Source organism: Ooceraea biroi, chromosome 4, assembly GCF_003672135.1.
Source record: "Ooceraea biroi isolate clonal line C1 chromosome 4, Obir_v5.4, whole genome shotgun sequence".
NCBI lineage: Eukaryota > Metazoa > Arthropoda > Insecta > Hymenoptera > Formicidae > Ooceraea > Ooceraea biroi.
The window spans coordinates 16,854,645-16,869,697 of record NC_039509.1 but is presented as its reverse complement, the minus strand read 5'-3'; the positions used below and the strand labels follow the sequence as shown (position 1 = coordinate 16,869,697).

At 44.6% G+C, this 15,053-nt stretch overlaps 1 protein-coding gene across 9 annotated transcripts in view; it reads left to right on the top strand.

The window, feature by feature from the left end:
• The window catches only part of LOC105283195 (acetylcholine receptor subunit alpha-like), a 127,177-nt gene that overhangs the window by 69,658 nt on the left and 42,466 nt on the right, over positions 1-15,053 (top strand). For 6 of the 9 annotated variants that reach the window (XM_011345804.3, XM_011345796.3, XM_011345811.3 and 3 more), the window contains exon 5: positions 1,159-1,339. The exons of 1 other annotated variant lie outside the window; for it this stretch is intronic. In XM_011345804.3, coding sequence (XP_011344106.1) covers positions 1,159-1,339 — 181 coding nt within the window. Of the gene's footprint in view, positions 1-1,158; positions 1,340-2,100; positions 2,282-15,053 lie in introns of all 9 variants that reach the window. 2 more of the 9 variants (XM_011345816.3, XM_026968749.1) reach the window with 1 other exon arrangement.

The following is a 15,053-nucleotide window of genomic DNA, read 5'->3' as shown; positions in this document are numbered from 1 at the left end:
TATAACAAATTCTGACATTTACTCATCTACCATGAGGATCAATCAATTCATCTGTATCCGAAACGATAATTGAAATCAGCAAGCGAACATTGGTTTATCGTTGCCCATGGAAATCGCATGTCGCCTCGGGCGAGCTTTTCGATCCGCTTCGTGATGTAATTGTGCGTGTCGTACGAGTGCAGTTCGTTTAACATCAAGTGATTGCGCGTATCCACACGAAAGATTGAACCAACTCGGACTCGCGTGACCGCAAAGCGGTTCGTGTATTTATGCGCTTTAGTCGAATACACATGCATCCTGTTTGTTTGTGTCAAATATTCAACAAAGTTCCATCGAGTGCACGACGGGTAAATTGACGTGGTAAACGTTCGCCAAGACAGGTCCCTCGGCTGGATCGTTAATGCAGTTCACGTTTCCCCGAAGGCTTGTACGAGCGAAAGCTTAGGTGACACACTCGGGACCGAGAAATACCTTGTCGATACAGGCGCCGGGCAATGCAATCAAGATTGTCTTTAGGATCACTTAAAAGTTGAGCAACGTGAAAAGATTGATTCATCGTCGTTCGCGTTTATGGAGGGAACAGAATTTAATGGAATTTGAAAAATGAATTTATCATTCACAGATAATAAAGTCATTAATAAAAGAAAAGCAGCGAATCGTTAGATGCATAGTATTATTATTGTCAATTGGAAAATTAATACAATTATAATTATCGATATATTCCTGTGATTCAGGTTTAGATCGAAATAAGAGCCTGATTCGAGTTTGCGCGCGATCTAACAAAGTTGGATGATTCCTGTTTTATAATAACATTAATTGTCTCGATTCTCGAGATGATCACTTTCGTTCATGCAAATTTATGTAATTCCCCGATCGCCTATCAAACGCTTCCAGAGAAATTATCAGATTGGCTACCTATATGCAAAAATACGTAAGGTCTGCCTACTTAGGACACCGCAATCATATTAAAACACACACGCACGCTTACACTCACACTCACACTCACACCCACACATACACACAACACATATTCATACAGAGAAATAAATTAAAAAGAAAGAAAGAAACAATAAAAAAAGACGGCTTGGTATCGAATCGGAAGTACAAAGTAAGCTCGACCGCCGCAGCGCCCAGAACCACTAATGTGCTCGCTCGCAGCGCGGACGGCAACTTCGAGGTGACCTTGGCCACGAAGGCCACGATCTACCATCAAGGATTGGTCGAGTGGAAGCCGCCGGCCATATATAAGTCGTCCTGCGAGATCGACGTGGAGTACTTCCCATTCGACGAGCAGACCTGCGTCCTCAAGTTTGGTTCGTGGACCTATGACGGCTTCAAGGTAAATTTGCATGGTAGCCGTTAAGTCGTGATCCTCTCCTCCTATCCAATTCCTTTGCCCCCTGAAAAACTCCAACCAACTACAAGATCTAGCCGAACGTCCGAGACGCGGATCCGACGCTGTTCCGTACGGGATGCGTCTCCGGGACGATCAGCGATCACTTAGATCCTAAACGTTAAACTAGATCAGACGATCGGCTCGTCGCGTGGGTCTCCGATGACCGAGAGGGAGAAATGCCGGAAATCACGCCGGAAGACGGATGCTGCCACATAGCCCGAGGTAACGCGGACGGTCATCGAGTAGACGAGAGCCAGACATTGAGTATCCGTCCGAGTATTCATTCGAGAGAACGGAGTATCACGATCCTTCCGATCTCGCTCACGATTCACGGTTCTATTATGTTATTTTAACAAAATTGCAGCTTGCTTGTCACAGTGTCTCTCTCGAGCGAAAAAGAGCACAAATCTGTAGACATTTCCGCGGTTATCGACTCGGCGAAGCAGTCAAGCATCGGTCTCTCTATCTTGGAATCTTCTCCAGTCAACCGGGGGAAAAAACGCAAAACGTTTCGCAAAGCAGCGAAGAGTATATCGTGATAACCGAGCACACGTCTCGTCGATAGACGCGAGAAACCGGATATCGAGGGAGACGGAAGAGGAGCGCGATAATAAGGGCGAAAGGGAGAAAAGGCGGCAGCATCCGGAGACCCTCTCTCCGAGCCAATCGTGATCACGCCCGGCTCGTTTCTTCGGTGATTCCAGCGCCGATGGGAACTACGAGGTGACGCTGATGACCAAGGCCACGGTCTACTATTCGGGATTGGTCGTGTGGCAACCGCCAGCCGTATATAAATCCTCCTGCTCCATCGACGTTGAGTTCTTTCCGTACGACGTACAGACCTGTGTTTTGAAGTTAGGCTCCTGGACCTATGACGGCTTTAAGGTGCCGCACTACAACAACGCAACGAGAGCACGAGAACCGCAGTCTCCAAGCATTTAGTCTCGAGAATACTTTGCTCATCATCGGTCTAACTCTAACGTTATCCTTTAGCTCGTTTTCCACTTTTTGTGTTTTTTTTTCTTTATCAAAGAATGCCTCCTTGACACCCGTAATCGTTCCTGCGATGCGCTAGTCTTGGACGTTACGTGATATATATATATATACATATATATTTATATTCATCAATCTCTACGCATGTATATACAGGGTGCGTCGGATCCCTCGCGTTTCCCCCTTAGCGCGGATCTTTTTACCGGTTCTGCAATCGATCTTCTCTCAGAAAAAATCCGATTGAATTCTATTTTCTTGATACATTTAATTCCAAGAAAATCTCTGAAATTGTTCGAGAAAAAACTCATATGATATACATTGACTCAAACGGCACTTTGACAATGAGAGGCTCTCCGAGACATCTGCCCCGAACCGATCGCAAATTTCGCAGATACAGGGGGATACGGGGCATCTGGGACACCCTATATACGTGCGCATATACATACGTACGTATATTTGGATATTGTTACGTGGTGTGGACTGCAGTGTTATTATATTGGCCAACATTCCGTCGTGATACGACGCGCGCGGTCGACCCGTTTTCATATCGTTCTACGGTGTGTCCGAGAAAAACCGGCGGTCTCGCAAGCGCTACACAAAACGCATCCGTCAGTGCGGCTCGTGTTTGCTGTCTAGGCGAGGATCGACGAGCTTATCCGGTGTCCACGATGTCAGACCGTAATGGAGTGCACGTACGGGCGGTGATTCGAGAGATTTACCGTTACAAGTCGGACGGAATCGCAGCGTCAACGTTTGTTAAGCGGGCGTATCCCGTTGCACCGCGCATTAATCTCGCAATCGGAAAGAGACACGGGTAGTCACGAGTAATCACGTTCAAGTAACCGTCGTCTTTCCAACGAGACGCTGCGACATCCTTCGTGTCACGCGCGACTTTGTGTTTGCGTCATTGCGTAAGAATTGACTTTACCTTAATTGAATCATGAGAAAAAGCAAATTGTAATCTTTTTATTTTCGTTGAAGATATTTTCTACATGGACGAGACTTTGCACCTTCGTTACGCGATGTGAAAGATAGATACGCATACAGTCTCCTCGATCCTCGTTTCGACAAGCGAGCCGAAAGAGCGAAACATCAAAGGTCCAAAGGATGCCTCGAGCCACGCCAGAGAGAGGACATCCGCTTCCGGTCAATCGCCTTCGCTTTGGTATTCATTTAGCAGCGGATTCATCTAGCACGGATTCGCAGATCGTTACCCTCACGATCACTCGTGATCAATACGCCGACCGTGGATTCTGGATTGTTTGTTCCTTCCTCCAGCTTGTTTCTTTTTGACAAGATACAGGGCGTCACTACTCGACACACGTGGGAAAGGTATAAAATCTCGCGACAAGATTCGAAACATCATGATACACGAAACGAGAAACATTATTAGCCACATGCACCCGGGTGTACCACCACGGGGACACTCTGTTTCTCTTCTACATGCAGCAATTTCTGTTGGGTCCACGAAAACAAGTCAAGAGATATATCTATATTCTCGCGAAGGAACTGAGTAATTGAAACGAACGTCTCGCGAAACGAGGAGTTTATGACATTTTCGATGAAAAAGAAAAAGAATAGTTTAGAGAGATTTCTCAGATAGCTGCCATTTAGTCTGACGTTCCATTATCTCGTGAGCTTCCAAACGGACCATTTGTTATTTCATCAATCGCATCACGTCAATTCGGCTTGTGAATTTGACCAACGCTGATCCGGCGTGCGCGCAATTAAACGCGCGTCGACAACGCAATTTACTCGTCTAGACCGAGCGAGTCGGCGACCGCGCGCGCGGCAAAAGTAGGACGATCGAGACGCGATCGATACTCGGGGGAGAAAAAGACTCGCGCGGCGCGTCGCTTTTTCGAATTTCTCCCGGGCGATTAAAATATTTGCGTGCCCGCTGAAGAAATACGGCTTGACGTGAAATATCTCTCCCTTAGAAGCAATTTGCCGCGATGTAATATTAAAAGCCACTTAGCAGCAGAGTGGACTCGGTACTTTTAACTGACTCGAGTAGACGACGTTCCATTTGCAGCTTGTCAACGGAGAAAATGCTGCATTCTTCGCGCGAGCTCTCGCACAATGCTTCGACCAACGCGACTTCTCTCACTCATTCGATTGCGCAAGAAATACGTATCTTCTGCCATGATCTGCTGTGAAGCATTTTTTAAGTACTTTGCTTTTAGTCGCGTTGTACAAGATTGACTGAATGCATCCGAGATACGCGTTATTTAACGCATACCCGCGTCCTCCTTCAGTGAGCCTCGTCCGTAAGTTTGCGCACTCTCCACGGTACATCGTTAAAACTTTCCGTCGCAGTTTCCGCGCTTTTTGCAGCGGCAACTCATCACTCGTTAGTCCCGTCAGTCGGATTACGCGAGGCTCGCATCAATTGAAACCGCTATATTTCGCCAAACTGGCGCTATTGTGTCGAAAACCTGGATAAAGCCGTGCAAGTGATCGCAAATCCTCATATTGATTTCGATTCTCGGTTCTTTTTCGGAATTAACATTATTTTAAAGTCTTTAAGTACCTCTGTTCGGATCAACTCGAGAAATACTCTATTTACGCTCTATCGCGCTGGGCGATTTCGGGATCGCGCGACGTGATAGTGCGACTTTTAGCGTTTCGTCTCGCTGGCTTGCCTCCTGCCGGCGTGCTTCATTGCGGCAATAAAAGATGGATCGATATTCCGGTGCACGTACGTAAGAGAGCTGTTCTACGCTCGTTCCTGCGCGCGTATCTACGCCAGCCGTATCGGTTCTGTCTCACTCGCGCGATTATTAGATAGTACATGATATAAAGTTCAAGTCGTGGAAAGGATATCGGAACGCTTCAGTGATCGATATGACGCTCTGATAAATCGTCAATGATTTACCTCAATTCGCGGCGTTTTCAACCCTCAGTTTCCTACAGAAACCGCATTCCGTGGTTCTTTTCCGGATGTAAAACTTGACTTTTTCCATCTGAATGTCTGAACTTTGAAACGTGGCATTGCATCCAATTCGTTAGAAACTTGAGTAATTAACTGACGGCGTAGTATCGGACAAATTGCACGTTGCATTAATAAAATGGTCGCGCGGGGTCATCGCACCACTTTGAGACCAACGTTCGAATAATTCGGACGTTCATCCTGTAATGTCATTAATAATGTAATGCGTCGGATCGAACAGTGGATCGAGGCGCTGAAGAGATCTCAATAATAATCGCAACTTGATGTCAGACTGCGTGCGAGTATACATTGATTTGGTGTGTTTAATATGGAATAAAAGAAGAAAAAAATCCCCGCATTTTGCGAGCGAATAGTTTGCGACGCGACTTCGATATTTATCCGGTCTACAACATCGATGTCCATGCAAACGTGCAACTCCTAACTCGAGTTATTGTCGAATCAGCCACGCGAATCGGACGCACACGATTTTCAGAACGGACAGACAATAATAATTCAATTTCCTGGATTCTTGCAAAGTCCGAGTCCCTCGCGTTCAGCCTCTGCTCACTTCTCTGCTTCCTACTTTAATTGAAGCGAGCGGCATCGTGCGGATCAGAAATAAATGCAATCCCGTACGAGATAATGGAGCTATTTTTATAGGCTGCGATTCAAATATCAGTGAAGAGAGAGAGGCATTACTTTCGGGAAGATTGAAATTATTTCGGTTTGGTGAGGTTTCAAGCTGAAACGCGCGAAATCGTTTTGCCGTTATCCGCTTTAAGATGAAAGGACAAACTCCGCGATGCGCGGTGCTCCTCATTAATTCCTCGATTAAAGACTCGGAAACAGCGATCGTGATGTTATTTCGCACGTTTTTCCGTCCGATACTTTTATGAGAATTTTTATAGCCTGTGCGCTCGAGCCCGAAATGAAACAGCAGTGATTGATCACACCAACTTGTCCCGTCGTCGAAAGTCGTTCCGTCGAAATAGGCTTTTACGAGCGCGAAGGGCCGCGGGATATCCGTCGAGAAAACGGGGAGTTCCGGGGCGCGCGCGCATATGCGAGCACCGAAAGGGCACATCCCCTTTAAGGGGCCCTTAGGGGAAAGTATAGTGCTTTCGCGGCTTTAACTTAGCAGCGGCGGCAATGGTGGCGAGTCGTTGACTTGTTGAGTGGTTCGTGTCAACGTGACCGGGTCAGAGCACGGCCCGATATTTGCTGGAACGAGAGCGACACGCCACCATCGAGCGATGGTGAGACGACGCGACGCGCCGTCGACCACCATCGACCTTATACGCCATCAGGATTGCAGATACGTCGATCGCAGATACACCCGGCGTGAAATCCTGTCAATGCATTAGGGCCGCTCGGCGAGACATCCAACGTCATTTAACAGCATGACTGTGATCGTTATAATCATGTGGAATGTTCATTCGCACAGTTTCACCATTTCTGGGAATTGATCTTTTTGTGCACTTGTCAGAGAGAAGCGTTTCAAGTAACGCTGAGATTTAAGGGACGGTCTAGGCAGGGAGGCAAGAAGGGGAGATTCTTATATCGCTGTAATCACGTGAAACGTTTTTCGAAGTTCTTTTCTCGAGGAATCTAAACCATTGCGAACGTTTCCGGCCATCGTTTCTCCGTATGTCGAAGAACATCTAAAAAGATTATTGCAAGAAATAATCCTGCAAGAAATGTCTGCGTGGACCTTACGTCTCTCGAAAGGATTCCGCTTGATCTGATCATATAACTAACTTTGTGCTATGGAGAATGTGAAAGAACCGAGAGAAAGAGAGGGAGAAAGAGAGGGAGGGAGAGAGAGAGAGAGAGAGAGAGAGTCATCGGAAAATCAAGTCGCAATATATATATATATATATATATACATTATGTGTATGTATGTATATTGATACGGTGAATGGTGCCGTTATTCTTTCCGAGTGGTGCGCACGAATTTTATACCTTTTCCATGGGGGCTCGACTTTCCATAGTGGCGTCAGCGCCTTTGTACGTTCCGCTTTTATCTCGCACACGCATACGTGACATGTATCCGCATATATACGTACTCGCACAGCATACAAATACACACACATGCGTTACGCGTCACGTCAAAAGTGCATTTCCACGATGTTCACGATGCAATCAGGAGTAGTTCGACTTTGTGCGAGATAAGTGAGAGTAAACGTATACGAGCATGAGTGCGTATAATACATCACGAAATTGCACTTCTCTAACAAGTTTGATTAGGTACTTTACGTTGCCTTCCTTTTCTTTTCTCGCGTCTTCCGATTTTTCCAGACGGTGAGATGGCGTACAATTTTTAGAAAATTCTCATCAACGGAAACTTTTAATCTTTATTAAGAAAAGATCAGCTTTAAATTTGTCAAAGGATATCGCAGCTGGGTTCGCGCGGATTTAATTTCAAAGTACCTTGTGTACATACGCACTTCTTCTTTATCGCTATCAACTTTACGCAAGAAAAAATGCCACAACGTTCGCTCGGGGAAGAATTATACATAAAGTTTAATCTGAAAGTCGGTAAGAGAGCTGCGTCGCATAATAACTTCCGCCTATACTTGCCCGTGGAGAATTGCGACGCGACGAAAGGATTAAAAAGGGGATGCGTCGCATCGCGGTTGCAGCCAAACGTTGCACACGCATACTCGTACACGCACACACGTCCGCACGTATATATCTCGCAAAATACACGAGATCACGCACATGCACAAGACACTCGGTCAACGCGGCTATACAGGCTGTTCCGATACTGCCTGAGCGAATTGTTCCGCATGCATTTAAACGGTACCAAAACTCGATACGAGAAAACTCGTCAGAAGTGAGAGAATCACCGGCGCGCGTTCATTAGAAAGTTTCGGATTTTACATATCCGCGTATTTTTTTCCTCTTTTATTTTTTTTTTTCGTCTCTCAAGACTCCTGTGGCGCGCGAGAGTTTCGGACCACCCCGTAGACACGCAGTTTACCCACACGCGTATTCGGCCACGATCCGTTGACACTCTCCCACACGAATATGTATGTTTATCATTGTTGGATGTAAGTGTGCGTTATGCGATAGTAAAAGCCAAGTACCGCAAGCTCGATGTGTTGTTGCGCGTAGGAAAGCGTTAATGTGCTTGCGCGCTAGGAAAGCTTTCTGTCACTAGAAGGGCTGCAAGTGTGAATGTAACGCAACAAGAGGGACAATAAAACGTGTCGCACGGGACACGACAGGTGTGAAGGAAGCGTCCGTTCCTCCTTTACGCCGTCTCCTCGTGATGTAATGCGCTACGGTTAATGGCTTAACGGTTAATAGCGCGAGTTTATCCTCGTAGAGCTAGAGAAAGAGCCGGACTGCCAACTTTTCTTTCTTTTGCACCGAATGTGCAAGCTCAGTGTACAGTGCTTGGTCCTCGGAGAGTTATTATTACAGTTGGCGAGATAATTGTATAAAGACAAACGAGAGACGGCGCGAGAAATTATCGACCATCGCACACGGAGTGTCTCGTTATTTCCACTAGAGTAATACATTGTCCTCTTTTTGAACGAGGGTGAAAAACATTATATTCTTAGCCATCGGGTTTCAACTTACGCCCCTGTTAGATTATGTTTTCTTAACGTCTTTTCTTTTTCCTTTTAAGTTGAGGAAGACACTTTTTTTAGAATGAAGACGGATTCTTTAGATGTATGATAAAACCCAAGAGCAAAAGAAAATACTCCTTAATAAGTACCGACCGACGTGGAAAATGTACGTAACATACGCGAGAAATATGAAAGAGGACAGTAATTAAAATTTAATGTTCAGAGTAGGCAAACTTTAGAGAGGCATCACGTGTGAATATGTGTATTGCACAGCATATCAATTCAGCATTTGAATTCCAACAACATCATTTAAGAAAATGTTTGAATTGATAAACAACTTCTTGTTTTCTGCCGCGCGCTCCAAAGAAACATTTCGATTTTATGGGTAAATCAAATGGATAAATCACGATCGAAGAGACGCAATTTCGTAAAAGTCGCTATGTAGCTTCATAGTTTCTCCCGTCGAGTGTGAGAACCGAAGCGACACGTTATTTCACAGCCGTTTTTCCATCCACGAATCAGAAACTCGGCCTATTTCTTTCCACGGAATACGGTTCCCCATTTTTCAAACAGCTTTCTTGCGTAGATAGAAACAATGTTGTAAAAGTATGTACTAAGGACATAAAAAACTCTCGATAAAACCAGCAATGCTTGATAACTTGTGTAAAATTTTAATTTTTATTATTTTTAGTAATCTCCAATTGTGAACGTTTGTGTCAACTAATGTCTTCGTAATACGATTTACTCGTTACTCGTTGCAGTATATTGCGAGAAACAAGTATCAAAAATTGTTAAAGCTTAACGCGTTGCTGAACAGAAGAATATATATTTTTTGCATCTTTATGTTACGACTGTATATCTTGATACGCGTAAAGGCTTTTTTTATACAAGCGCTTTTAAATCACGTTATCTCTCTTACGCTGTTTGTCGTTAATATACACACACACACACACACACACACTAATTTATACGACACAAAAAGAAGGATATTACGTACAATGCAAAACTGATATTAAAGCAGTGAAATAAAAATAAAAAACATAACTCACTCTCTGATAATTCACGTATTTCATGCCAACGTTTCGCGCGCGCGGGTGTACCGGAAATGCAGCGGTTTGTCAACGAGTAGAACTCGGCGGAGTGTAAAAAATTACGAGAGTTTTCAGCTCTACTCGTACTTCCGTATTCGTCGGCCTGCCCGGAGACCCTATCTTTTTTTATGCTCCGAATTGGACTCTGCGTGATTTTTCTTCTCTTCGCGGAAAATGGGTCGCGGATCATGTCATACTGAAAACGCGGTTGAGCAACGAAAACCGGTTCACGCTGCACTGCGCGTTATAATTTATGTACACCTGCTACTTTTTCTTGTTCGCTGCATTACGAATATAACGCAGATATTTTGGGGTAATTTTAGCGGGATCTGTTTTCATTAAAATACCATTTCCGCTTAAACAACAACATGTTTCAGGAGTAAAAGGGAACTTGTTCGCGACCACCCCACCGTCCCTTTACGTGCTTGCTTCCACTTCACATTCGAGTTGTCCACAGTGGTTAAAGCCTTTCGCGAACACTTTATTGCAACCTGCATATATTTCGCGATGACGTGGCGCTATTCGTTACCTGTTTAATGTCGGCTTAGCTAAACGGCTCTGCGTCGACAGCAGGTACTTTGTGTTACGTGGTTTACGGCGATCGTCCGTTTGAACGACCGAACGTTTTATCGCGATTGAAACGAGATCGATAGGCAGGGAGAAATCACGATTTGCCGTCTTGGAAGTTGGACGTGTATTTAAAATTATCTCGTAAATCCCGTGAAAAGATCTGTAGTATCTTTAAGATTCTGCATACACGACTGAAATTGTTTCCTTGTAATACTACATTTTTACGTAAACATCGTGAGAGAGATATTAAAAGGAACGATTGAGTTACGAGCCATACATATTTTTGAAACATGTTTAATCTTGAAATATTAAATAGAAAATAATCTCATCTATCTATTTCACATAAATATGTCGTATAATGACGCGATTTAGTTTTACTTTTCCTCGTGTTAAACGTCTCTCTCGAAATACTCAACTTTTTTACACAGTCGCACATTACATATACATTCCGCCAACTACAAAACCGTAATCTCCTTATGCTGCAAGTGTTACGTACAGCTCTCCCGGAAATGAGACTCTGAGAACTGCGGGAAGAAGAAGCCGTATCCTAGTGAGAATAAGATTCTCTTCTTTTTCGTGGGAATGCAAGTGTAACAGATTGAATATTATGGAAACGCAGGAACATTTCCGTGTTTGTCTTCGTTTGGTTCACGTCGAAAGTTTCGAGCCAAGAAATCAAGAAATTTGACTGGGAATCAGCTAACTCGTTAACGAGTTTGCTGACGCTACGAGAAAAAACTTTTGTCCCGTTGCACTTGCGATTTAATCTTCTCGCAACGAGTCATCTTGCTGCTTTTCTTGGAAACTTTCGGGCGAAGATATATTTTCAAGCACATGTCGCACCATCCATCAGTTAAAAGATGATTTTATCGAAAATTTTCTGGGAAATTCCAGTTTCTCACATATTCATCTCCAATCCCATGCAGTCCATTTATCCGTATTCCCAGAAACGTGCCTTCTCTCCGACATGATCCGTTCGATTATCACGAGGAACTTGTGAAGCAAAGTAACGAGATCATCCGGAAGTCGATCGCTTAAATGGTACGAGATGCTCTCGAGAATAATAGGCGTTTGCTGGCGGGCGAGCTTGGAAAGGGGAAAGAAAATGATCGATACTGCGAGTCGTGGTTGAATGGCTACGGGTTAAAAGCGGGACCGAGCGGGAGGATTATGCATACATACGTAACAAGCTCGATCCGCGACCTCGCACCGCTTGAATTTTCCGCAATCTCGGACGGCGCACACCGCACACATCCCCCGATGCAGGTGCTTACGATCTAATCTGATTCGTGCACGCGGGGTCCGCGCTACGGGTCGCCGACCTCTCCGACACAATTAGACGAAGACTATAGAAACGCGCATCCATCGAAGCCAGGGCTTAAGAGCCGCGCCAATAAAGCCACCCTAAATTTCTCTCTCGCTGTGCCGTCTGTACACTCCTCCACCCTTGATGACGCGTCTCGCCATGTCATCTCCCGTGAGGGACACATTTAAGTGTCGTATGGTAGTATTGCCAAAGAAAACCATACGTGTCAAATCGAAATTTTCCGAGGGAATAATTTACTTTTCGAAGCAACCAAGATTTTTTCATTTTTCTTTGACATGCAAAATGTTTCCAAGTCTTTAGAGATCGAATGAGCCGGAGATTGGAAATTGCAACGTTGCATTCCGCTGTGGGCACTCTGGCCAAATTGTTTCGCTATTCCTGATCAATCCACGATTCACGAAACAACTACGCGACGCTGATGGAGAACTTGTCTTCACCGATTATCGGGAACAACATGAAAATTCAACGCGGATCCAATCAGAGTAAGCACATCGTCACTCGCCATCGGCGTAACTTCGTGGATCGACTTGCTCGCAGAGATAACGAATAATAACGTTATTTGCAATCAAGCGCGTCTGCGCAATCAGCTCGGCGAGAGTTAATCCAATGCGAGTCCAAAGCTAATCCGTTCGGTCAATTTGCATTGCAACGACTAGACACCCAAAGACCTCGTCCGGTATTTTACAAGGTGACCCGTAAGTAACCACAAGGTACTTGGATGGATTTCTGCACGGATTGTAAATGCATGTGTAAGTAGGGACTACTACTTGCGGGACGCCACGTAAAACACGAGACAGGATTTTCAAGTCAAATCATCGTGATGCAAATACAGCCGCATGCGAATTTATAAATTCAGTAAAAAATATTCTAGTCACTTTTAATCGATAGAGTCGGATTAAAAAATATCTCCTCGACCGGATCGGACTTTTTGATCAACAGGAGAAAATCTAAAAATATTCAGCTCACTTTTAGTTAACAAATGTAAATCCGCAAATCGATATTCATTTGCAATTGATATATGTAAATTCAGAACGGTTACCATGTCTCTTTAGTCAACAACGTCCAAAAGCTCGATATATTCCAATCATTTTTCATCACGATAAGCCCAAAGAAAAAACACTCGTGGATCGCTTTTGGATAAGAAATTCACGTCCGATCACTTTCAATTGACAAGGTCCAATCCAAGAATATCCCGATCGCCTTTAGCGATTCGCAATCGAGCCTGCGACCGTTCGGAAATGTACGGGCATCACTTCGTATGCAATCGATGCGTGGTAACGTTGCCTTTATCGGAAAAACATGGCGCCTGTTACTGATGGAGTCGTTATCTTCCACCGTCCCCGATGACGAAGACCGATGACGAGCGTTTAGCATCCGCGAGAGGGTTTTCCGCAACGTAAAATGTGGGTCGCTCGATAATTGCTACCGATCGGGCGATGCTATTTTAACGCGGAATTCATTAGTTCGATTTATCTCGATCCGCTGCTTCTCCGGGGAGAATGTTATTTCCGGTAGACCACTTCTCCCCTTGTGCACGCGGTGATACATCAACAACATAACGATTGCGTAAACGAGATGTCAAGGGCCGGATCGGCCCGTGTGAGACAACGAAATTTGCGAGGAGCTCGCAGTCGCTTGCGTCGACATCACGTAAAGCTAACTTGGACTTAACTAAATTTCCTGTAACGGACTGAAACGCAAATTGAACTCACAAACGAACGAACACGTAGACGTGCGCATATTCGTTTCTTTTTTTCTCACCGTCATTACGTTGCGCCATTTTCGCGCTTGTCAGCTGCAACGATGAAATGTGCGCACGGTAAAGTTTAGTCAGAAACGCAAACTAATTCCCGCCCCGACGGCTTGGCCAAAGATGGTTGTGCTGTGTACGCCGAAATTTTTCTTATCCACCTCCTTTATTTTTGGAATCAAAATTCCTTTGGCCTTATAGAGGAAATCGAGATTGCTTCTCGGATACAGATATAATTATAAACTGTTTGCTACATACTCCGATGGACAGATTAAGGATAAACTCCATCTGTTAATCATATGACGAAGAAAATTGGTTCGAAACGGTTCGGCACGTAAGATGGAATTTTAATGTAATATAGCCCTATTCTCGAGGGTCCAGCGATCGTCATCTTGAAACGATCGGTTTCGTCTAAAGCGCAAAACTTTGTGAAACTTGGATTGTTTCGTCGAGCACAGTTTGCTCAAAACTTGGAGATTGGCATTGACGGGAGCAGCTCGATATCTATAAATAATAAGGGCAATCTTTCTCGTCATTTGATAAATAGACCTTTTTATAGTTCACTGCAGCGACTATCACGACACGCTAAACCGATGCGGGTGACGTTGCAGCGACGAGAAAATCGTCTTTGCGTTTGATCGATTCAATCATCTTTTCGCGTTCGATAAAGAATAGATTTCAATTTTCCTTGCTGAAAAAGCGAGGAGAGCTGCGATTTTTAACGCGATTTATTAACATTATACGTTTCGCACGTTTTTGGAACCCTGCCATTTATTTTCTACGTCGGACGACTGGATTAAATCAGACCTGGTAAAGTTCATATTTTGGGTCACCTGTGCAGCCGAACGAGAAACGCAAAATGGTTATAAAAGCGCCAGTTCGCGCTCACAGAAACGAGGGCATTTGCCGGATGGTATTATGCAAAGTACGATTTCATTCGGTTGCAAACACGTGGAATTTATGCGCCGGCTAATATCATGCAAACCACTTGCACAGCCCGCGTACGTCGTCCACTCGAGGGACTCCCGAGTGACTATCCTACTAAGAGACTTGCACAGCTGTTGGATTTTTCAGAATCCCGTCAACTTTCGTACGCCGCGTTCTCCGTCAGCAACACGCAACTCTTCCAAGAGAATTGAAACGGTAAAGAGATGAGTAGAACACGTCGCACCGTGCTACTGCTTTTGAGAGACGCCATGCTACGGTTGCTGCAGCGCTTCAGAGAAATACGAGTGTTGGAGGTGTAAACAAATTCTTGTTCTAAATACGTTTGAATACTCAAATATTCAGATCATGCGTAATTTGTCTTTGGCATTTATTCGCCTGAATAAGTCGGATAAATCAAGTGTCTCGAATGTAGATAAGATATTATAATAAATAGATAATCGACATGCTTCGTATTTGCACATGTTGCTT